This window comes from Panulirus ornatus, chromosome 32 (genome assembly GCF_036320965.1).
Source record: "Panulirus ornatus isolate Po-2019 chromosome 32, ASM3632096v1, whole genome shotgun sequence".
Classification (NCBI taxonomy): Eukaryota; Metazoa; Arthropoda; class Malacostraca; order Decapoda; family Palinuridae; genus Panulirus; species Panulirus ornatus.
Window position 1 is genome coordinate 16,316,862 of NC_092255.1, and position 24,883 is coordinate 16,341,744.

At 40.0% G+C, this 24,883-nt stretch overlaps 2 protein-coding genes across 2 annotated transcripts in view; both read left to right on the forward strand.

Moving 5' to 3' along the window:
- LOC139759067 (uncharacterized) overlaps nucleotides 1-9,877 on the forward strand; it is a 184,043-nt gene extending 174,166 nt beyond the window's left edge. The window contains exon 12 of the transcript XR_011714992.1: nucleotides 9,780-9,877. The gene's annotated coding sequence lies outside the window, so the exon portion shown is untranslated. The remainder of the gene's footprint in view (nucleotides 1-9,779) is intronic.
- Nucleotides 9,777-20,713, forward strand: LOC139759069 (tubulin beta-1 chain). The gene is made up of 4 exons (XM_071681005.1): nucleotides 9,777-9,934; nucleotides 11,051-11,282; nucleotides 11,407-11,651; nucleotides 18,923-20,713. The coding sequence occupies exons 1-4, from the start codon at nucleotides 9,878-9,880 to the stop codon at nucleotides 19,742-19,744; spliced, it is 1,356 nt and encodes a 451-aa protein (XP_071537106.1). The 5' UTR covers nucleotides 9,777-9,877; the 3' UTR covers nucleotides 19,745-20,713.
- The last annotated feature ends 4,170 nt before the right edge of the window (nucleotides 20,714-24,883 follow it).

Genomic DNA, 24,883 nt, shown 5'->3' on the forward strand with positions numbered 1-24,883 from the left:
AACCTCGTTTCGCTCCTCATAGGTAAATGCTTGCAAGGTGGGAGGAAGGGTGTGGTCGGCGAAGCAACTAGAAGGAAGGGAGGGAGGGAGGCCGCAGAGACGAGAGAGCCGGCCGGCCTGGCCTGGCGTGACTGGTAACGGTGCGCTGGGGAGTCTGTTTGCCGGCCGCGCAGGGAAGGGAACCACTGGCCCGTATGAAGTGATCACATGTTATTGTCATTTACTCCTACAGAGCACAGTCATCCACCTTCAGGGTCACTACATACTCTCACAGGGAAAACACGTGGTACGACATAACCCATATTTCTTCGATAGACGACGAGACCGCATTAACACCTTACTTAATTCAGCTGTAAACCAAAACCATTTATTAACACACGGTTTAGAGGTATACACAAATATGTGGTCAATTTGTTCACTAACAGCAGCACTGGCACTTCAGACAGCAGGATGGGATGGAATACTTCCGGAAGCAGCAAAAATGCAGCTCATTTAATCGACCTGGGTTAAGGCTAAACTTCATTGACAGACTAAGTCTGTGGATTGACCACGTTCCAGCAGAATTCTGTTCAACCACTGATGCACATGATATGATCACACGTATAATGCATGAGTCACACTGATGATCAAAATGAAATTCTAAGAATTAGTTATATTTTGGGGGGATGGAAGTGGTAAAGCAACTTGAAGTATTGTTTGATTTAAACAGCTTATAACTATCCATTAGAATTTGAAAGTGCATAACGTAAGGCAACATCTATTTCATCAACGATTCATTGTTCTTATTTTGTGGACCCTAAAAATTGTTATCGGTGTATTTACTTATTTGTACAGTATGGTGAGAGTTCTACAACCGTAGTAGAACCATCTACTAGGACGCTGTCGGGTTAAGTCATTTATGAAAACAATGCCTGATAATACCGGAGAATGTTTTCAGTAAATGTGAATGAAGATTTGATAAATTCCAGATAAGAGATTAGATAAAAAAAGAAAATCATTGTTAAAATGGTAAGTAAACAAGAACAGGATAGCGGTACTTTTTGCGTTGATAAAAGATAATGATGCTTTGGGAGGGGGTGGGGAGGCATTGTAGTAACGAAGGATATATACACGTGACGTACAAAGCTGGATTCGGATATGTTCCTGCTGTACCACTAAGGTCAGGTTGAATGTTTCAGAAAGTAACCGTGGGGGTTTTTCATCCTATGTATTGCTCTGTGTTCTGTGCTGTTGCAGACTTTGCACTAAGATTGTGATTTTTTATGGGTTCCAACGTTAAATTTGGGAAAATTTAGTGACGTGTTTAGTACCTTAAGCACAAAGAGACGGATAAAGGATTTGTTTATTTAAATTATTGTAGGGAAATGCCTTTCTGTAAATATAGAGCGAAGGAGAGAGAGGGACGCCTGCAATTGATTGGGCGATGAATTAGGCGTAAATATTCCCTGTTGGTGATGGTATATTGAGCGCCTTTCCTGGTCTATCGATACACTGTCGTGAAAGCGAGGCTATCCCACGCGTTTTGAGTATTTCCTGTCTCTAGAGCTATAGTTATGCAGTGTGATTTCCACCTCAGTGACTTGTCGACGTGTAGATTTGAGAATTTATAGAAACACGATCTAGATTTGTGTCTAATAATGGAAAACCTCGTTGTCGGGCAAAGGATATTTGGCTTCCTTCGGAATAAAGATATTTAGAAAGGGAGAAACAACAATTGACCAAACTAGGAATGGGCTGCATCCATCTACATTCGTGACAAGAGACGAGAGAGGCAAAGTTGACGACGCTGTGCACCCGTGTCGTCAGCAGGGAGACCAAGATTAAGGTGTTGATGAAGTGCAACGTCCGTTACGTAAACTAGGAAATGCAAGGATGCCCGAGGTGCTCCACAGGAAATTTCTTTGACATTTGCCGTTGGCATTACTGCGACAGACATTGTTGCCAATTTCGTAGGCAGTCAGTTGCATTCCAACAACCGTTTCCTGTCAGTGTACCACAGTATTCGAGAAATAGGGCAAGACCGAGTTTTTGGTCACCTTCTGGTTGGATAGTAAGTGAAGTTGTGCGATGTAGTCTATACTGGATTTTTGTAGCCCCATCTGTATGCTGGCATTTAGCAAGGTAATGTTTTGGCTTCGAGATAATGCGTGAGTTGGCAACATTTTAACTCTATCTGAAGGAAGAGTTAGGCTTCCTTCCATCTCTCCCTCCCCCCGAGTCCCTTCGATCTAATGAGGCATCTGCAGCGCTCAGGAAACTGGCCACGCCCACCGGTTGGGACCACGGGTCACAAAGTGTTCGTGTTGTGTGTGTGCGTTTATGTTCAGAGAGTGCAGTAGTAAGTGCTGGGTTTTATGGTAGTTGCATGGCGGGCAGGAAGGGTGTTGGCTTATGTTGAAATGGTGTTGCGGTGATGGGTGTGAGGAGATGGTCTGATCCCCATACAGAGGAGATATGTCGACAGTCTTCATCTACTCTGGAAATCTACCCATTACTTTGACGGTGCAGTAATCATTGGTAGCAGTTGGTATAACCAGACTCTATCATCATGGATGACAGTAGTGAAATCAGAGAGTTAAAAGCGAGTAAAAACAAGGGATATGGCGTGTAGTGGCCAGAGCAGAGCGGTGTAAGCAAGAATGATGGATGATGCCGTCAGGATATTCAATCATAGGAGGCGCCTTATAATTACCTTTTGATGTTATGAATACGTCTTTTGTTTACACTACTAATTTCACTGATACAAGGTCGGTTGAAAATAGAGGTACATTGATATCAAGGGCAGTTAAGATTGGCAAAATCAAAAATGAAATTTCGTGGAACAAGAGTAGAATTGCCGAATAAGAATAACGTTCGTTAGTTATATAATCACACCAGGTTAGAGGCAGTAGGTGATTAAGAGATGGTAAGAACCTCAGTCTAGTGCAGCAGACAGGAAAGACAAATACTGTCATGAGTTCATGTATCAGAACTAACAAATGGTAGATGTTGACTAGTCTATAACTGGAAAAAAATAAAACATCAAAAGCATATTCAGTAGTAGTACGAGGGTGGTAGAGAATGTATTAGGAGTTGGCTAGTGGTACAAATGGGTGGAGGATTCAGTCAAGACCAGGAAGAGGTATAGATTCGTGCATTAGGCAATAGAGATATAGGCTGTAGATATTGTTATCAGAAGCGTATCATCAATCGTTAGAATGCACAACGTTATCGGAGGAAGCAGATGATATAATGCTTACTGGACAAGACGTCATGACGTCCTGGGACAACTTCTCATTACTGTTTACCAGCGCAGGACTAAAGCGTGGTCTCCACGACTTAGAAACTTGGGCTAGTCCAGTGACACGCTGAGCAACTCGTACTGGGGATATCTGTGATTTTCCGAAGCCATGTATTTTTTTAGTGCATTCATTTGACACCTCACGAAACATTATGATTCATCCGATACATCAGCATTCCCACTATAAAATATGAAGAAAAACACGCAAACCACGTTTAAAACAACTTAGAATTGAATTATATTGTTTCGATTGTATTTCATCGATGTGTTTACCAGGGGTGTGGCAATCTGTAAAGTGCTTCTCTGATTTTAGCTAATGCCATTTAGTGCTCTCATATATATATATATAAAGCTTCTCATGTAAGTCGTTTTGGAATTAGGTGGTGATCATCAGGACTTTCAATGTAAACTGACGGTAAAGTTTTGATCAGTGTGATGGGTATACGAACAAACAAAAGAAAATATATTTAACAATAGGCTATTATATTCAATATGAAAAAAAAAAAGATTGATTAGAACCCATCTTCAGCCTTAAATCTAAATACACAAGCTATCTAGTCCCCAGCAGGTTTCATAACTTGGCAGCTAGAGAGTGTTCAGGAGTACAGACAGTATTGAAACTGCAACGTCTCGTGCACTCACTCTGCACTGTCCCTGAAGATTATAACTGAACGTCATTACTATTTACAGCGCAAATAGGGATTCCAGAGTCCCACTGTGTAGCCCCGTCTTGGATTCTATACGATTCTCCAGTTCGTCCACACGCAATCTTCGTCCAAACTTTTGTTGGTTCACAACACAGACGGTCTTGTGGTTGGAAGGAAATCAGGTCTCTCTACATGTAGTTGTCGACAGAAGCACACACACACACACACACACACACACACACACACACAACATATACATACAAATAAGATCAAAGACATAATACAAATATATACAAAGTTAAGACATGGGGCGACATGAGTAAAACTCTCCCCGTACCAAGCAAATAGTAATCACATAAATACACATGCACCACTGGCTTAGGCTGGGGTATATGTGTGTAGACACATTAGGTGTTAAGACATGGTACATATAAACACGTGGACTCTTAGGAACATACTTGATCTTGCGCAAAACTGTGATCCTTTCCAATATATATTTTTTTTTATTTTTATTATACTTTGTCGCTGTCTCCCGCGTTTGCGAGGTAGCGCAAGGAAACAGACGAAAGAAATGGCCCAACCTCCCCCCCATACACATTTATATACATACGTCCACGCACGCAAATATACATACCTCCACAGCTTTCCATGGTTTACCCCAGACGCTTCACATGCCTTGATTCAATCCACTAACAGCACGTCAACCCCGGTATACCACATCGCTCCAATTCACTCTATTCCTTGCCCTCCTTTCACCCTCCTGCATGTTCAGGCCCCGATCACACAAAATCTTTTTCACTCCATCTTTCCACCTCCAATTTGGTCTCCCTCTTCTCCTCGTTCCCTCCACCTCCGACACATATATCCTCTTGGTCAATCTTTCCTCACTCATTCTCTCCATGTGCCCAAACCACTTCAAAACACCCTCTTCTGCTCTCTCAACCACGCTCTTTTTATTTCCACACATCTCTCTTACCCCTACGTTACTCACTCGATCAAACCACCTCACACCACACATTGTCCTCAAACATCTCATTTCCAGCACATCCATCCTCCTGCGCACAACTCTATCCATAGCCCACGCCTCGCAACCATACAACATTGTTGGAACCACTATTCCTTCAAACATACCCATTTTTGCTTTCCGAGATAATGTTCTCGACTTCCACACATTCTTCAAGGCCCCCAGAATTTTCGCCCCCTCCCCCACCCTATGATCCACTTCCGCTTCCATGGTTCCATCCGCTGCCAGATCCACTCCCAGATATCTAAAACACTTCACTTCCTACAGTTTTTCTCCATTCAAACTCACCTCCCAATTGACTTGACCCTCAACCCTACTGTACCTAATAACCTTGCTCTTATTCACATTTACTCTTAACTTTCTTCTTCCACACACTTTACCAAACTCAGTCACCAGCTTCTGCAGTTTCTCACATGAATCAGCCACCAGCGCTGTATCATCAGCGAACAACAACTGACTCACTTCCCAAGCTCTCTCATCCCCAACAGACTTCATACTTGCCCCTCTTTCCAAAACTCTTGCATTTACCTCCCTAACAACCCCATCCATAAACAAATTAAACAACCATGGAGACATCACACACCCCTGCCGCAAACCTACATTCACTGAGAACCAATCACTTTCCTCTCTTCCTACACGTACACATGCCTTACATCTTTCAAACTATTCGTCATTTCCCGCGTTAGCGAGGTAGCGTTAAGAACAGAGGACTGGGCCTTTGAGGGAATATCCTCACCTGGCCCCCTTCTCTGTTCCTTCTTTAGGAAAAAAAAAAAAACAATTTTCCTTCACTTCATGACACTTGGTACCTAAACAATTACAGCCCACAGTAAACAACTGTAATCTACCACTGTCAGATGAGAGACTGATAACAACCCATACTAACATAGTCTGTCGCGGGTACATACAATAGTGCCTGACACAAAACCTTTAGATAATCACCAACAGAAATAATACAAGTTACATAAACATAATTCATTTATGAAAGGTAAGGTTGACCAGAGGTATAAAGAAAAAATTCAAGACTCGACCAGGCCAACGTGCTACCTGCTTCTGAAATACGTCTCAAAGTATCTAGGATAATGATAATAATGATATAAGGGAACACCAACACCTTACTTCCTGGATCTCTGGTTAGTCCGTTGCTCCGAGCGACCACACCATACACCACATACCTTTCACTCCTCAGCGAAACATAACTGCCTCATTGTTTCACTTCACCCCCGTTTACCTGCCTACTGTCGACTCACTTCGTAGTTGTCAAGGACTAGAGATACTGCTAACTAGTTAGTTCGACCAGCTAGTCGAGTCATTACACTATTATACTGCAAAGCGAGGTGTTCCTGTACTGGCTTTATAGGTGAATGCGAGAGGATAGATATATATCGTGACATTTCGCTTCCTCCTTGAAGAAAGCATTTCAACCCAATTTCAATACGAGCTGAGTGATGAAATCTGGCCCAGGGCAACCGAAACAGCAACTCATGATGATTTTGAGCAACCTATATAGGCAAGAGAGCCGTAACCAACAGAACCGTGAATATGGTGCTTCAGTTCACAAATTGAACGGACCAACAGTATAGTCTTGGTAATTTAGGTAGATTACAGAGATAGTGACGACCCCGGGGATTTACTTAACCGTGAGATAGATGAAGAGAAGTACAGCAACCCCATCAAAGTTTTGGGTAGCCATGTTAACCCAGGAACAGGTGTGAAAACACATCACAGGTTAACGAGCCCATAACGACACTGAGACGAGCCATGACAGCAGTGACTAGGGCACATCCAGGTCTAGAACTCTTAGAAATTACTCCCGTAGTTAACCGGGGCTGGGCAGTGGGGAGGGAGGGGAGTTGTTACCTCGGGGGGTGAGGTGTTACATCACCAAATAAACTGAGGGGTTGGTTGTTTTGGTTTGCTTACTGTGATGTATGATCATCAGTGGAACCGCTGTTGGATCAGTGGAGAAGGGAATGGGACAGACAGATGATGCAATTATTTGTAGGCAGGTGAACGTAATCATCTTGACCAGTCTTGCACCAGTCAGCTGCCTTGTGAGTCAGGGTTTGTCAGGAGCGTAACTGGACGGTCGACCCTCGACGTGTCCCCTATTTTTTTTTGAGGTCAGTGATGTCAAGGGAAACACGTGACCAGATGCGAGCCCGAGAGACACTGACACCGCTCTTATTTCAGCCTCTGATGTGAGCCAGCCAACCACACACACACACACACACACACACACACACACACACACACACAGTAGCTTTAAGCAAAATCGTCTGTGGGTCAGTAGCTCCTCTTAACTGCATACCAAGCAACCGAACTCCCCCCTCCGGACGGGAATCGAGTTTAAATGCCCCAGTTTCAAATACGCCACAGCATATGATGTTATTTGAGAGAAAAGATTGGCCATGGGCACGTATATAGATCTGACACTCACCATCAGGGTGAAAAATATAAGAAAACGGGTATAAGATAGTAAGCTATACACTAAAGTACGATCTGACAGTGGGAGTGAAAGGATGGGTTCTCGCCACCCACCAGCACCCGTGGTGGTGCACACGCCCCTCCCCCCTCCACAATCCATGGCAGCTGCCACAAGCTGCATGTTTCTAGACCTCATATCACGCTTGAGAGTTCAGTGTTTGAAGATGATGCTTATATATCCACCTCTTTCATTGTTTGATAGGATGAAAAGATTGGGAAGAGTGGACAATAATATATACATATATTTGGTGGATGGGATTTACTGAAGACGTGTCACATCTGCCCCTTTTACCAGAACCGGTGTGACTCACCCAGACTGGCTTTTTTAAACACCCTTACCAGCTGTGTTTCTTTCCCCTCAAGTTATCATGGGGTTATCATTGCTGAGCTTTGCTTCCACTAGGATCATGGAACATACCCCCCTTGGCAACGTGCATGGAAAGCCATGTCTTGAGCTGAAAGCTGTCATGCACATCTTGTTGCAACTACAGTATTTTACTCTTATCTTTAACCTTCTTCCTAGTTGCAAGGAAGGAGCTACAAGCACTCGCCTCTAGGCCTGGGTCTAATACAAGCAACATGGATGATACGTAGAACTTTATTTATTGGAGTTATGAAAATCAGTTCTCACGACACGAAAAGAGTCTCTTTTTCTTCAGGCATAGGGAAGCTTACTTAAAATAGTACCCTAAAATCGACTACTCCCACAAGTAAAAGAGTTGCTCATGCTTGTGAATCACTCAGCCCTGCGTCCTCTTCTGCAGTTTAATCAATACCTTGCAACTCAGCCTGACATCCTGTTGCCAAACGAAGAGGACATGGTTTGGAAGATTTATGCCTTATTTAAGTGTTATCACGCATGTACTTACCATGACACCCCTACGGGTGGTGCTTGGTAAGTGACTGAATATACAATGGTGTTTGAATCGTCTAACTTCATTCGGGATACGAGGAAATGCAGTAAAACAAGACCAGGTGAATCATATACCCATCGTTGCAGCAAGTCAGTGTTACCAACTTCCCACACCGCATGTCTTCATGCTTCCGCATTTCAGTTTCGAATTATTTTATGCTATTTAAAGGCTAGGGTGAAGCAGAGTATCGAAGACATGTATACAGACGTACGAAGCTGTAGGGCAAATATAAATGGTGAAGATTTAACTGATAATGATGAATAAGAGGGAGGCGTGTCGATCTGTGTTAGACACTTGGGAGGCTGCGGGGGCCTGTGACCTTTGCCAGTTCGTACGCTGAAAATCATCCCACCAAAAACATGATTAATAAGACCTTTAAGCTTGAGCCATTTGCTTATGTTGCATAGTCGTAAGCATGAATGGCCATCTCTCTACCTGTCCAGAGAGTTAGAGCAGTTCATAGAACTTGAAAAACATCGATTATATGGAACGTTTTCCAAGAAACCGTTACAACATGAGCAGTAGAGAGATATGCCAAGTACGTTCATTACCATGGAATTTATTATTCATTTATGAGAGGAAAATGAGAGAAGGAACAATGATATACTAATATACCAACAGGATTTCTTATAATAGATGGAAGTATATAAAGAGAAATGAAGTGGATATTTCTTTATTTTTCTTTAAAAAATGATTGTTGTTATGTAACATTGGAAGTTCGTTACTTGCAAGTTGTGGTGGTTACTTTTGAAAATTTGTTTCACCATAATGTATACTAAGCACTTAAGCAAACAATTTTATTAGTGAAATCAAAACACGAATGTTTGTGTAGCAAGACCAATTTTCTTTTGACTAAATATGGACTACTTAACATTTTGACGGGTTACGGTGAACCGCCTCGTAAAGGCAAGGCTTTTAATTCTCTACCGTGCTGTTCACCTAAAAAGGATGCAGTCATTTCCATATAAGCTGTGGCAGTCATCCTTTAAACTAAGGTTGCTTTAAGGGAAAGTCAAGGCTGTTCTAGATTGGACGGCTCTAGCCTCTGTGATAAATCATCAGTATTTTGCCTTTTCTTGAGACAATACAACCTCTTGAAGTATACATTGTGAACCTACTTGGCGGAAATACTTTACATATAATGATAGATTTGTATAAAACAAAAGTATTTTTGAACAAATAGCTTAATTTCATCTCTGCTGTCCACCCTGAGCAGGGCCTCCCTGATTCGAATACCACCGCGCAGTAGCATATCAAGACAAAACCTGTTCGATTTTTAATTACAGCTTATAAAGTAAAATTTAGATACGAATAATATTGTAAAAAATAGTAAAGTGCTTGGGTAACAATAAATTAATATTTATTACAAGAAATCAATACAAAGAAAAGAAACGAGTGGAATTAAGTTCTCTGCTGACTGCTTGCAGCCCCGTCCCCCCAAGGTTCGGTGCGGCCTCCCTTCAAAGCTCCAGTCAGAAGCTGCTGTTAACGGTCGCCGGCAGGACACACACACACTTACACCACCATGAGGGAAATTGTTCATCTTCAGACCGGCCAGTGCGGCAACCAGATTGGAACCAAGGTAAGAGAACTTGGAGATGTTACTGTGGAATTGTTGGATATATGGATGTAGTTGAAATTGTATGTGTTTGTCAACTTGCGTTGATGTCATTGATGGGGCGTTGCCGGATGCCGGTGTTTGTGTTAAATGGCGACTGGACAGGTTTAGGTATACTAGATGTTAATGTAGGCTTATTTCTTTAAAGTTTTTAGTGTATTCTTGTATTTCCATGCATATCCGACTACTTACTAGATTTTAGGTGTAGTTCGCTAATGGGATAGACAACTTATAGCATTACACTGTACTGAAAGTCGAAGATTGTGGCTTGCGTGTAGACCTAATGATGATAAAGTAATTTGCACGTGAATTTTTTGTGCGAGTTGAGGTGTGGCTTAGAGTGAGTCACCCGCGAGGAGGCAGCAGCCGGCTCCCGCCGCCGCCTCCGCCACTCCCGCCATCCACCATTGTCTACGTCGACCGCCATTCCAGATACGCTTCATTTAAATTTTCCCAAGTTTTCTCCCGAGTTGTTTGTGTCGGATGAGGCTAGTATCTCGTGATTCAGGTTCATAGAAGTTGAGACTAGTAGCATATTTGTGGTTTCTGTATGTTTAAGACTTAATAGGGGTGAAAGTCAGTGTACATGAGATGTCATATACTTCGAGTGATTGATTGCCTTGTTGCAGGTATAAGCATTTATTGTGGCTTGATGTTTCAGGTTTTACGTATCTACCATGTATTTTCAGAGTTGTAAAGAAATAGGAATTGCGAACCAGCCAGGCTGTAATAGTGTCTGAAACCAGTCTGACCGTAAAGTTGTATGACGAGTAGAACCAGACCAGTGTGAACCTGTGGCTAGACAATCCTGGAGCGTTGGTAGTAATTGTGGTGGATAGGTATGGAATGTGAGCTAAAATCAGAATTTTGATAGCATGGTCCTTATTTTATGCATTTCCGTTAGGATAATGGGTACTTTAGTGGAAAAAAGTTTGGTTCTCTAGTGCCTTTGTTCACGTGGCAGATGATTCAATGTCAGTTTTCTTTTCATATGAAGATGGGATGAAATCATATACTCCAAGGTTTAGGATACGTATCCCTGACTCTGACTTGTACCTAATCGATATAATTTTATTTCAGTTCTGGGAAATTATCAGTGATGAACATGGCATCCAGCCCACTGGAGAATACACTGGTGCCGACAAAGACTTGATGGAGCTCCAGTTGGAACGCATCAATGTCTACTACAATGAAGGCAACCAAGGAAAGTACGTGCCCCGTGCTGTTCTGGTCGATCTGGAGCCTGGCACTATGGACAGTGTAAGGGCTGGACCTCATGGGCAACTCTTCAAACCAGACAGCTTCGTATTTGGTAAGTTTGTCTTCTCTCGTGTCTTCCATGTATATTGCTCATTGTCTCGTGAAATATTCATATCTATTAAATTCATGTTAATGTATTTTTTTTTTTTTTTTTTTTTTTTTTTTTTTTTTTTTAGGTCAGAGTGGTGCCGGCAACAACTGGGCTAAGGGTCATTACACAGAAGGCGCTGAACTTGTAGACTCTGTCCTTGATGTTATCCGCAAGGAAGCAGAGAAGTGCGACTGTCTTCAGGGCTTTCAGCTTACACATTCCCTTGGTGGTGGTACCGGATCTGGTATGGGCACACTTCTAGTCTCAAAAATCCGTGAAGAGTTCCCCGATAGAATAATGAACACCTTCTCTGTTGTCCCATCTCCTAAGGTATGTAAAGGTTTAAATTTGATGTTTGAGCCACTTCCAGATTGGTAGGCTTGAAGGTTAAGTTTGAGGTGAAGTATGTTCTGTCATGAGATTGGGATTTTGATGCATCTCAATTTCGTGGTAATATAGAATTTTCTAAGATGTGCTTCAGAGTTGAAAATTCCACCAAAATATGTATTGTGGAGTCTGATGTAAAGTATCTATGGACTTATGAAGTGAGGGTCTAGGAATGGTTAGTGATTGCATGTTTATGATGCATTGTGTATGGAGGTTGTGAAGATGGTCTTGATGAATAGTGAGTGCAAAGTTAGAAAAGACTTTGAGAGTTGATGAATTACCATTAAAGGGTCACATGTCTTTGAGATCTTTGTTCCTTTCTTGTGAAATCTGATGGGGTGCTGAGTATTTGTAAAGTATATTTATATAGATATGTTAAAGATGTAGGGTCATAATTTTTGACGATGAGCAGGGCACTGAATGGTACAGTTCATTGTCAAGCATGGGATAAGCAGTAAGAAGATCTGTACATTATCTGTGACCCACTACGACATAGACATCAGAACATTTAATGTTTGCATCTGAACACTACAGTGCCTGGCGACATCCATGGGAGTGTACTTGAGCGAGGAAAATTAACCATTGCTTGACTTCAAAGGCAACTTTACAAATTTTTGTTAATCTGTGAAAAGCTTAAACTGAACATGTACCAAATCTATTATTGCTCGAGAGCTGTGCACTGGATATTTGCATGACATTTGGACTTCATTGGGGATACTGAGTTGCCTTCCCAATTTTGTTAGGTATTAACTTCGGAGATACCATTAGATAATTGCACTACAATAAATTGGTACCAGCAGAATCTTATTTAGTTTAGTGGTACCAGTATATTCTTAAACTACAAGAAATTGGTACCAGCAGATTCTTCTTGACCCTTAGTTTAGTTTTTTATGCAATTTCCCTTTAGGTTGAAAGCCTTGTCCATATTGTCATGTCATTTATTGGGAGTCGGCTAAAAGGTGAAATCCCACGCCATTTACTCAAAGGAATCCATTGGTATCACTTCATCAGAACCTGTTAGGTATATCCAATTTGATGAATTAATTCTAATTGTGTGTAAACTGATTTCATGATGTATTAATCTTGGATCCCATGAAAATTGTAAATATAGTTGGGAAAAATGTTTTTCACAGGTATGTTTACTAGTGATTGTTGTGGTCACTTCTAGATGCCTTGCTCGTACTTATATTGTAAGGATATTTGTATTTCTCTGCAGTAATTGACTTTATAAACTTATCCAATTACAAGAGCCCATTTTACTGACACATAGAACCTGTCAGGCTTGACCTAGTCATTATTTGCTTAAAATTGCATTATCAGCTCTATAGAGTCTATTATTTTTCATATGTACTATCCGATGCCTGGGATTGTAGTGGACTAATGAAGGTTCTTTGCTAGGATTTGCTGTGAAATGCTTAAAGGTAACACAAAGTAGGGATTGCAATCGATTTCAGCCCATCCTTTTCATAATTGTTTTTCTGATGTTTAGGTGTTAAGAATTGAATTACATTTTTCTGATGTTTAGGTCTTAAGAATTACATATCCAGGAATTCTCATTTGATTCTCTTCTAATGAACTTTGCCTATCCTTATGGTTCTCAATTAGTGGTGTGATTGCATGTTGGACGATTTGCTTAACTCGTTAAATGCATAGTAGTTGGTAGGCAGCTAACAACCAGGGAGGTATATTACCAGTACTACCTGCCTGGATATCAGGAGGGTTTGTGAGTTGCTTAGTGACCCAGCACTTCAATGGTTGTCAGATTGTATTCTTATGACCTAGGTGGCTTTTCTCTGCCTTACTCCCAAGTGAAACTAAGGCATTCCATCCTCAAACATACAGTTCCTTCTTGTACATAACACGTGGCATTTGACTCGCCCATTGTAACTAAATTTTCCTACTGTTAGCAGTACGGGTTAGCCCTGTTTTTAGAAAACGGTAGCAGCAATAGTTAAAAACATTTAGAGAGGAGCATTAGATAGGTATATTATGTATGAGCATGTGCAACACTGTGCTAGTTTCCCTTTGCCAGTGGTTTAAGGATTAGGCACTAAGGCTAACCAGTGGCACTGGAATTAACAAGCTATCGAGACAATGTGGCCACACCCTTGAGGTAGTAATAATTTGAACATCCATCAGAGATATAGCTAGATAGGTTAATACTTGGTGAAACATGAAAACCCTGCTTATGCATAATAATGTATTGTGATGAGATGATTAATAGCATGTTCAATCATTTAAATTTTGGTAGAGGTAACCTGTTTTTGAGTCTGGGATGTGTATCCCTTAAAGCGGTACTGATCATAACTTTTCTAATCGTATTTATAACGATAGTTGGGATTTATGCGAGACTTCCCCTTTGCTCAACAAGTAATGAGTGCTTCATTGGTATATTTGTAACAAAAAAATGATTATGTACAGTGATGAAAGCTTTTTTGTGTTAAGGTAATTACATAAAAAAAGTTATGGTACTACAGTACATTTAAAGTCAAATGTTGTAGAACCACAGTCTCGGCATTTTTATGAAGTGGCATCGATATGGGAGGAGCTATTTTACCTGTGTGAACTAATTGTTGGTGTAGCCAATCCCAGGCATTGATAATAGCCAGATGCTTTCTAGTCTTGCTTTATGTAATATTATTTTGCTTTTTCGCTGTCTCCCGCGTTAGCGAGGTAGCACAAGGAAACAGATGAAAGAAATGGCCCAACCCACCCACATACACATGTATATACGTACACGTCCACACACGCAAATATACATACCTATACATCTCAACGTATAAATGTATATACACAGACATATACATATATATGCGTACATAATTCATACTGTCTGCCTTTATTCATTCCCATTGCCACCTCGCCACACAAGAAATAACAACCCCCTCCTGTGTGTGAGATAGCACTAGGAAAAGACAACAAAGGCCCCATTTGTTCACATTCAGTCTCTACCAGTCATGTAATAATGCACCGAAACCACAGCTCCCTTTCCACATCCAGGCCCCATAGAACTTTCCATGGTTTACCCCAGACTCTTCACATGCCCTGGTTCAATCCATTGACAGCACGTCAACCCCGGTATACCACATCGTTCCAGTTCACTCTATTCCTTGCATGCCTTTCACCCTCCTGCATGTTCAGGCCCCGATCATTCAAAATCTTTTTCACTCCATCTTTCCACCTCCATTTTGGTCTCCCACTTCTCATTCCCTCCACCTCTTGACACATATATACTCTTTCACTTTCCTCGCTCTTTCTCTCCATGTGACCAAACCATTTCAAAACACCTGCTTTTTGCTCTCTCAAACACACACTTTTTATTACCACACATCTCTCTTACCTTATTATTACTTACTCAATCAAACCACCTCACACCACATATTGTCCTCGAACATCTCATTTACAGCACATCCATCCTCCTGCGCACAACTCTATCCATATCCCACCTCGCAACCATACATCACTGTTGGAACCACTATTCCATCAAACAACCCATTTTTGCTTTCCAAGATAAAGTTCTCAACTTCCACACATTCTTCAAGGCTCTCAGGATTTTCGCCCCCTCCCCCACCCTATGATTCACTTCCACTTCCATGGTTCCATCCGCTGCCAAATCCACTCCCATATATCTAAGACACTTCACTTCCTGCACTTTTTCTCCATTTAAACTTTCCTCCCAATTTACATGACCCTCAACCCTACTGTACCTAATAACCTTGCTCTTATTCACATTTACTCTCAACTTTCTTCTTTCACACACTTTACCAAACTGTCACCAGCTTCTGCAGTTTCTCACATGAATCAGCCCCCAGCACTGTATCATCAGCAAACAACAACTCACTTCCCAAGCTCTCATCCACAACAGACTGCATACTTGCCCGTTTTCAAAACTCTTGCATTCACCTCCCTAACAACCCCATCCGTAAACAAATTAAACAACCATGGAGACATCACGAACCTACATTCACTGAGAACCAATTTTCCTCTCTTCGTACACGTACACCTGCCTTACATCCTCGATAAAAACTTTTCACTGCTTCTAACAACTTGCCTCCCTCACCATATATTCTTGATACCTTCCACACAGCATCTCTATCAACTCTATCATATGCCTTCTCCAGATCCATAAATGCTACATACAAATCCATTTGCTTTTTTAAGTATTTCTCATTTACATTCTTCAAAACAAACACCTGATCCACACATCCTCTACCAATTCTGAAACCACACCGCACTTCCCCAATCTGATGCTCTGTACATGCCTTCACCCTCTCAATCAATACCCTCCCATATAATTTCCCAGGAATAATCGACAAACTTATACCTCAGTAATTTGAGCACTCGCATTTGTCCCCTTTGCCTTTATACAATGGCACTATGCAAGCATAGTGCATATCTTTAAAAAAAAAAAAAAAGTCTCCCCAGTCTTACTAATTATTGTTAATGATTTTGGATAGCATGTATTGACATTACTTTTTAATGCATAGATAAGAAAGGCACAAAATTTAGAAATTGGTGAAATTTATATTACTCATATGGTAGTAGTTCATGATTAAAATTGAACCTTTTATGAAAGTAATGGAGTAAGTTACAAGATTAAAATAAATGGATAGCAGTTAGGAATTGCCTGTACAACTCACCGATGTTTTATTAAGTTACAAAAACAAATATTAGATGAGAAAATTTTGTAAATTTATCTTAGATGCTTGTGTACAGTAACGGGTGTTTCTTGATTTTTACTTCCAGCCACACATTAGATGTTCATGACTGTTATTCATGTTGAGGAAAGTACTTTGCCCAATTCAGAGTATGACACTATTGTTTTGTGGATTTTAGTGAGTGAAATCTGACTTACTTGGGATTAAACAGTTGCAGTGATGTGTTTTTGTGGATTTTACCAAGTGAAATCTAACCGATTTAAGATTAAGCAGTTGCAGTGATAAGGGTGTTTAAGAAATGAAGTTCACCAGATCTCTTCATCTTATATTTTGCTATTTTTAGTTTAGATTTTTACTGTTCCTTGGGAAACTTTCTAGTTATTTTTTAGAAGGGGTTAAGGTCAACCAACAAGACATTGTTCTTTGATATTTATTACTGTTTAATCTTTGAATGCTAAATAACTTGCAGAAAGTTCAAATTGTTTTCGTTAAATGAATGGGGGGGGGAATCTTGATCATTTCCTGCTTTACATACAAAAAAACTAATTGTAGAGAGTCCTGAGTTTGTGTTGTCAGTTCCCTGAAAAGCAGCTTGCTCCTACACTAACCATATTTTGTCAGGGCATCAACTGTGTCTTATAAAGGAGTGATTTATACGGTTAATTATTGAAAGTTATTAATTTAGGATATATTTCTTTGCATGATTTGCACCTTTATTTTTTGCCGGTATTTTTCATTGATTTATTCATGCGTGTGCACTTGGTATCCTGTAAGGACCTTGTGGTTTGTTGCCATTTGCTCACCTTTATAACCTTTTGTTACATTAGTTTTGATTTGTTAGATAAGGTTGGGTGCAATTGTTACTAATAGATAACATTATCCTGTGAGGACCTTGTGGTTTGTTGCCATTTGCTCACCTCTATAACATTTTGTAACATTAGTTTTGATTTGTTGAATAAGGGTGCAATTGTTACTAATAGATAACCTGAGGTTTTTGCTCCTACTCATAACTTAAACATTGTACACATTTTGTAATTCCTTGAATATTACTCACAACATAATTATAAGATTGGGCATAGCTGGGTAGGTCAACATATTTCTTTGAATTGTTTCACATTTATTGTGTAGGGTTTTTGGATGTATTAAGGTTGAATACATCACTTTATTTATCAATTGGATTTTTGCCATCACATGGTGAGAAACATTAATAAAGGTGTTTCAAGATTCAGATTGAGAAGACATCTGATGGTTATTTTAATTGTAGATTTTACATGAAAGGTTTTTGTTTATAAGTTGACATGCTTTCTTTTGGAACTGAACCAAGGCGTGTAAGGGGGGAACCTTGGGAAGGTCTGTCGGCCTTGGTTGTGTTGAGGTAGCTGTAGTTTGTGACATGACATCCAGATAGGTGGTTGAGTAAATGTGGCATATTCATCTGTTCTGGTGCTTATTCAGTATTGTAGGAAATTGCAGATAAGATGGATTGAGTAAATAGTTTACCATAATGTGAATAATCAAGATCACCAGTATGACTGAATCCTGTAAAGTAACCTCAGTTTTGAATCAAAGGCTAAGTATGAAAGTAATTAAACAATGTTTGATACAGATGAGCTAGAATCGAGTGAATTCTTGAATGTAGCCTATGTGGTTGCATCAAAGGCTAGGTTTTTGGGGGATCTGTGATTTTTGAGCCAGAAATATTAGGTATGTTAATACAGGATGTTACCAGTTGTGAAAAGTTAATGCCTCACAGGCATAAAATAATGCCCAAAGTTTTTGTTTGTCCCTAGTAGTATGTAGAGGTTGCATCACAAATTGGTCTTGTATGCACAGTCTGTGGCAGTCTTAATAGTAATGAAATAGGGTAAGGGTAATGCAGTTGAAATTTATAGATGTACGTGTGTGCCATGTCAATAGCAGTATTAGTGAATGACTGAGTTTTTCTTGTGTGGCAGCATGGGCCTTTGATTCAACTGGAGTTACATCATGGGTTGGATATAGTTGTCATACTCTTAAAGGGTCAGCTCATGTATGTGCTATAGTAGTTTCCCAGTTAGAGTAGTTGAAAGCATAGTTGAAGATGTTCTAATAGACTAAGAGTACTTCCCTTCAAATTCACAGAATTTATATGCAACTTGGTTGCATATAAAGTTTTACTAGTATTTCTTAACTTCAAGTGGAATTTGGTTGGTGGAACAGTATTACAAGCTTTAATGATTTTTGGATTGTGTGGCTGCCAAGTTTGTTGAAATTCACAGATCGTCACACACACACACACCCCAGTTCTGAATAACAAAATCCACAAAACTTGGCAAATATTTTCAGTATGTGATGGTTACACTGACGAGAAATTTGTTGCATGTATTCTTCTTAAGAATGTTGAACCCAATTGGAGGTTAAAAATTTTTAGTTTTGGTGTAGTAGTTTCTCTGGACACCTGATACTTGTCAGCTATGTAGTATTGTAAATGTTCCATGGAACCCTTGTAGCATTTTTAGTAATGTTAATGTTTTAAGTTCTCTTCAAAGTAGCAAACTAATGTATGTTATTTTTCAGGTTTCAGATACTGTTGTAGAGCCCTACAATGCCACCTTGTCAATTCACCAACTTGTTGAGAACACTGATGAAACATACTGTATTGATAATGAGGCCCTGTACGACATCTGCTTCAGAACACTTAAGCTCCAGAACCCCACCTACGGCGACCTTAACCATCTCGTTTCCCTCACAATGTCTGGTGTCACAACGTGCTTCAGATTCCCAGGTCAACTCAACGCAGATCTCAGAAAATTGGCCGTTAACATGGTGCCCTTCCCCCGTCTTCACTTCTTCATGCCTGGATTTGCACCTCTGACTGCACGTGGTTCACAGCAGTACCGCGCCTTGACTGTCCCAGAGCTTACACAACAGATGTTTGATGCTAAGAACATGATGGCTGCCTGCGATCCTAGACATGGACGTTATTTGACAGTAGCAGCTATTTTCCGTGGTCGCATGTCCATGAAGGAGGTTGATGAGCAGATGTACAATATCCAGAATAAGAACTCTTCCTTCTTTGTTGAATGGATCCCCAACAACGTAAAGACTGCCGTATGCGACATTCCCCCTCGTGGTATCAAGATGGCATCCACCTTCATTGGCAACTCCACCGCAATTCAAGAGCTATTTAAGCGCGTAAGTGAACAGTTTACTGCTATGTTCAGGAGAAAGGCTTTCCTTCATTGGTACACTGGTGAGGGCATGGACGAGATGGAGTTCACTGAAGCAGAATCAAACATGAACGATTTGGTGTCAGAATATCAACAATACCAGGAAGCTACTGCAGATGATGAGGCAGAATTTGAGGAAGAAGGTGAAGTTGAAGGCGAATATGCTTAAGTTACTAAATTATCAACTTGAATTCTGTGTTTTCTTTATCATTCATTGTACATTCCTTATTTGCCCCATATGAACAAATGTGAACAAATTTATATCTTCCATTTCTTTCTATTTTTTTGTAATATGATTTATAGCACAAACACCTGGTTTTCCTTACCATTCTTATGTAACTATATTGGGTAATTCTGAAATATCTTTGAATTCAATCATTTGCTCAAGAATAAGGTTGCACCCTTTGTATGACGATTGGTTCGTTTCTAGAAAAAGTAAAGAATTGGAGAGAATAGTAGAATTTCCAACAGCTTAGAATTGTTACATATGTGAACTGAAATGAAATTATTCCAAACTGAAATTTATCAGTTTAAAATATACATTCAAAGTCCTTTTGAATACAGTATTCCTTAAACCACAAAACTGAAATTTTATGAAATTTTTTATGGTATTTTCAGTTTGGGCTAATGAAACAAAGATCATGGAAGCAAGTATGATATGCACGTACTTGAAAAGGTATTGAAAATTGGACATTTTCACGGATTTCATTTGCTGGTAATGTATTAGTTTAATCTCCAGCAGATTTTAGAGGAAACAACTCATTGATAACTACCCGTAGTTGCATTATACATGGTTACCGGTGCAGGTAAAACCTGCACTAGTAGACAAGTGGCATAGTAAAGATTTATGAATGATCTAATAAACGTGGATTGGTTTGATTGGTATTCTGAGGAATCAAATGAGGTGATTATTTTTCGAGTACCTGAAAAAAATTTTATTGTATCGCCATAATTACTTAAACCAATGTGCCCATGCATGCAACTGGTTGACGTTAATTTTTTTTGTCATTCGCTTCAGGCTACAATAAGTGCTGAAAGTTTTGGCAGAACTTGAATGGTATTTTCTTTGACGGTACTATTGATTAACGCATTTGAAATAACCGGTCCACCACTAGTAATAAAAAAGCCAAACAAATTACTGCTTTGTATTGTTTTAACACCTGTTTATAATTGCATTTGTGGTCTAGAGCTTTTAACATTTATCCAGTGTTGTCCACTACTGGGAAGATTTTACTGAAACGTAGCTTGTATGTTGTCTATCAGTTTAGTCATCTTAAGAACTCGTGTATACTGTATCGTTGATCTTTGTTTATAATTGGTTACTCGGTCAAGGACTTCAAACATTTTCCAACTAGTATTGGCCACTACTATATTTTACTACAAGTTATGTAGCCGGTTTCCTTTTAGTGTGCGAGGGCGTGCATTTGGAAGACTTACGGCCTCCCTAATATATATATATATATATATATATATATATATATATATATATATATATATATATATATATATATATATATATTGCGCAATGAGTACACTGATAGATAATGCCTTCTAACAGCAAGGATTTGAACCCCATGTATGTAACCAAATGGTAGGGTGTTCGATTCCTCACTATGTGGTAGGTATGTGCTGATACTCACGAGGATAGAGACGACAAACCGGAGCGAGCGTTTGTGTAGAACGTGTATGACAGACGAGAGGATTGTGTACGTATATATGTGTGAGTTGGCGGCAGATATGGTGATATGGTATTCGGCTTCCCGTGCCGTTTCGAAGCAGCAGCAGCAAATGTGGACAGCGTTGTTCACCTGCTACAATACAATTGTGGTTCATGGGAACGCCACCACATATACATAGGAAAGACTAGCAGTTGCCTTACTTTTAGTCCAAACTGACGACTGGTGGGCCTGAGCCATTGTGGATTTCAGGTAGACAGCTGTAAATCATGTGATAGACTTGAGATTATCTTACCAGCTATGGTCTCCTATATAAGTACAAAATTTAGGTCAATATTATTCGGTCCAAGCTAGTAAGCATTATCATTCTGAGTATGCTGATGAATATCTTGTAAAAGTATTGCGAATACTGTTTTATTACATCCACAGAAAGTGGATAACCACATTTGTATGAAGTCGGTTGCCGATAGGACCTGGTAAAGTGGATTTCAGAATCAAAAATTTTTTTTAATCAAAACGTCACACTGCTCCCCTTGCATCCATCGCGTGTGGCTCATCCTAAGCATAAGCCATATTTTGCAAAAAAAAAAAAAAAAAAAAACCGAAGGCTGCCGTTTTCAGAATGCTGATACCGTGTTTGTAACATAGGTTAATTGTTAAGCCCTAACGCACCTCCACAACACTGTAGAGCTAAGGGAAACCCTTGCTGTTGGAGAACTTGTTATTCATTGGTTAACAAGACGTCTGGGTTTATCGTTCAGGCAGCCGTGATCCTCAGGGTGTTGAAAATTCGTAGATAATGCTGAACATATCTCAGAGGATTGTAGTTGATACCAAGAGATGAAAATTCTTTCCTTGAACTTATGATCTCGAATTCTTTAGGACTGAGCTGGGCATTAACAGTATCACATCCCGTCCCAACAACACTGTGCAAGCATGAAGTTCCAACCGCTGCAGTCTTAACTCTGCGGTGATGACAAATCTAGCATGTTTTAGTGCCTCATCTACTGGAGATTTTGCGAGATACTAATACTTTGGCCAAGACCTATAATGACATTTGTAAGGTCAGTGGGCTTTGCTAGAACACTTTCGGAACTATGTTGTACTCGCTCCGTAGACTATATATATATATATATATATATATATATATATATATATATATATTATATATATCATTAATTCCTTCGTTTCCGTGACTAATACGTAGCTTCTGTGCTAAAGCTAAGTCCAATTGTAAGATTCCTTCCATGAACTTTCTGTATGAGTTCAAAATCAACGGTAAGTGAAATACAGGGTTGAGTATTCTTAGGTGACATTAACCACGCAAGCATCATGTACGCTAAAAAAAAAAAAAAAAAAATAACACTAAACATATACAATGTTCCAGGTGTTTCGCTAGACTGGCTTTACCAGTTATCTGTGCCCTCAGCACGTACCAAATGCCAAGGAAAAACCAAGACTGCCAAAAGAACGTTTCGTTTATTCTTCTTTCTGCTCTTGGCACAGAACCATCTTTTCAAATATTCTTTGGTCAGCCTTAGAAGTATTCTCTTTGTCTTAATAATTGTCTCTTACATTACAGCAAAACTCTTCAGTTTAAGACTAACGTGTCATAAAAAGACCTTCACCCCTCAGGATGGATGAACAGCATGGTTTGACTGTGGACCGAACACCACAACCAGGATTCAGCCCGATGTGCTCGACCCTGGGCGGACCATGAATGCGTTGAGGTTAGGAAGCCTAACTACTATACCACGGACCTGTCCATCAGATGGTGTCCATACCTGCCTTCGTGTGTTCCCGTGAGCTCCTCAAAAACAGATCCTGATCCAAGGTAACGTATTGTTCTGGAGGCCAATTGACAACTAAGTTGCGATACATTTACATAATTTTTAAAACGGACATTTCTGTTGTGGATGGCAGGTGGCCAACCGTGTCTGCAAATATACTATTAGTCTCTTGATGAAAAGATGCAAGCTTCACCATTTCAACAAGAGGATATACCTTATTTTCTGGTGAGCTGGAATATGCTCTAGCAACCGCACTTGGGATGGAAGATGTCAATATGCTTGGAAAAACACGAACGCTTTCAACCCATTTTTTTTTTTTTCAAGGTCTTCAGTAGAGTGCAGGGTAGAGTGTCTCTCCTCCTAACCTATGGATACAGAGGAGCAAGATCCAGTTCAGTTCAAAACTGCACGTTTAGAGAACAAGGAAGCAGATGTGACTTTAGTACATGACTGGAGCCTTCAACATAAGAAAAAAAAATTGACTCAAAAGTTTGCTCCGAGTCTCAGCAAACCTTGTTTTTTTGGGTAATGGATCAAGATTATGCCACTGATGCGAGCAAAGGATCCATACTTACCACCAATAAAAGACAATAAAAGAATACATGAGACAGTAATGTACGATTAAAGATTTGAAGGCTGTTGGGTCCAGTGCTGTTTGTAAATTTCACTTTTGAGCTCGGGTCACGGAAATATATGATCACCTGATAGTTCATAGATCCACATTCACTAAATGTTTCAAGTTTCTTTTTGCTAAGACGACTACTTCTACCGACAAGTTGTTTGTTCTGACAAACTCGGTGATCAGCTGTGAAATAAAATCTAGATTTGCTAACTTCGACGTAAATCTATTTTGGTTAAGGAAGTGGTCTACTGTACTTCATTTGTTTTCGAGATGGACACGTTTTTGAAAATGGGTTTGAAATGAATGATAGTATTTCTTATAGAGACGTAGCATAGTCGTCAGGAATACACATGGAAGGTGGCTTCATTGGTATGCAGACAGTTGACGCCAGTAATGATAGGACTGTACATGACTCATCAGTCATGTACATACATACATATATTCGTCTTTTACATTTGCCACATTGAAGTACTGAATCGTCTGTTCGGAAATACAGTTCATGCCAGAGACGTATTCCTTTACAGTATCATGATTATGATTGATGGTAAGAAATAACAGTTTTAAGGTTGGAGAAGTAATGCTGCGGGAGCCGCCACCGTCGCGTGCCTGTGAGTGTGCGGGAGCCAGACGGAACGTCGGGCCGGGTCGCTAAGGAATCGATGATTCAGCCCCGTTGTCGCCCACAGCGCCTGCCTCACGCAGGGACTGCCTGCACCTGCTGGACCTTCTAGCCCTGTCGCCCTTTTATTTCGTGTATTTTCATGCTTTTCATTTTGAGTGTGGTGTTTCATGCTTTCCATTTTGTATATGTGTGATTAGTGTTTCGTGCTTTTGTATATGTGCAGTATTTCATGTAGAGTTTGATACTTCTCATGTTTTATGTAGTTTCATGCTTTTCATTTTAAAGTGGTTCATAATATCAACGTAGAGTATTAGTGTTTCACTCGATATGTTTTGCATGTGTTTCTCGCTGTTTCTCTAGCGTCTTAATCACGCCATTCACCTAGTGTTTGAATGCTTCGTGCAAACGATTTTGTGAGTGCTGCAGAAATCTGAGACAACAGATATTGATATATGACATGATTTAAGATGGTGTGATTTTTGTTTTGTTTTAGGAGACTGAGGTATTTTGGCTTTAGGCTACCGAGGACTTCCTCTGGTAATCTTTTGTAACCATTCAGCTATGGTGCAGTGTAAGATTCTGGTTTGAGTCACCAATA

Coding starts and splice junctions, on each gene's coding strand:
- LOC139759069 (XM_071681005.1), top strand. CDS start 9,878: ATGAGGGAAATTGTTCATCTTCAGACCGGCCAGTGCGGCAACCAGATT. Junction 9,935..11,050: donor GCAACCAGATTGGAACCAAG/GTAAGAGAACTT, acceptor ATTTTATTTCAG/TTCTGGGAAATTATCAGTGA. Junction 11,283..11,406: donor ACCAGACAGCTTCGTATTTG/GTAAGTTTGTCT, acceptor TTTTTTTTTTAG/GTCAGAGTGGTGCCGGCAAC.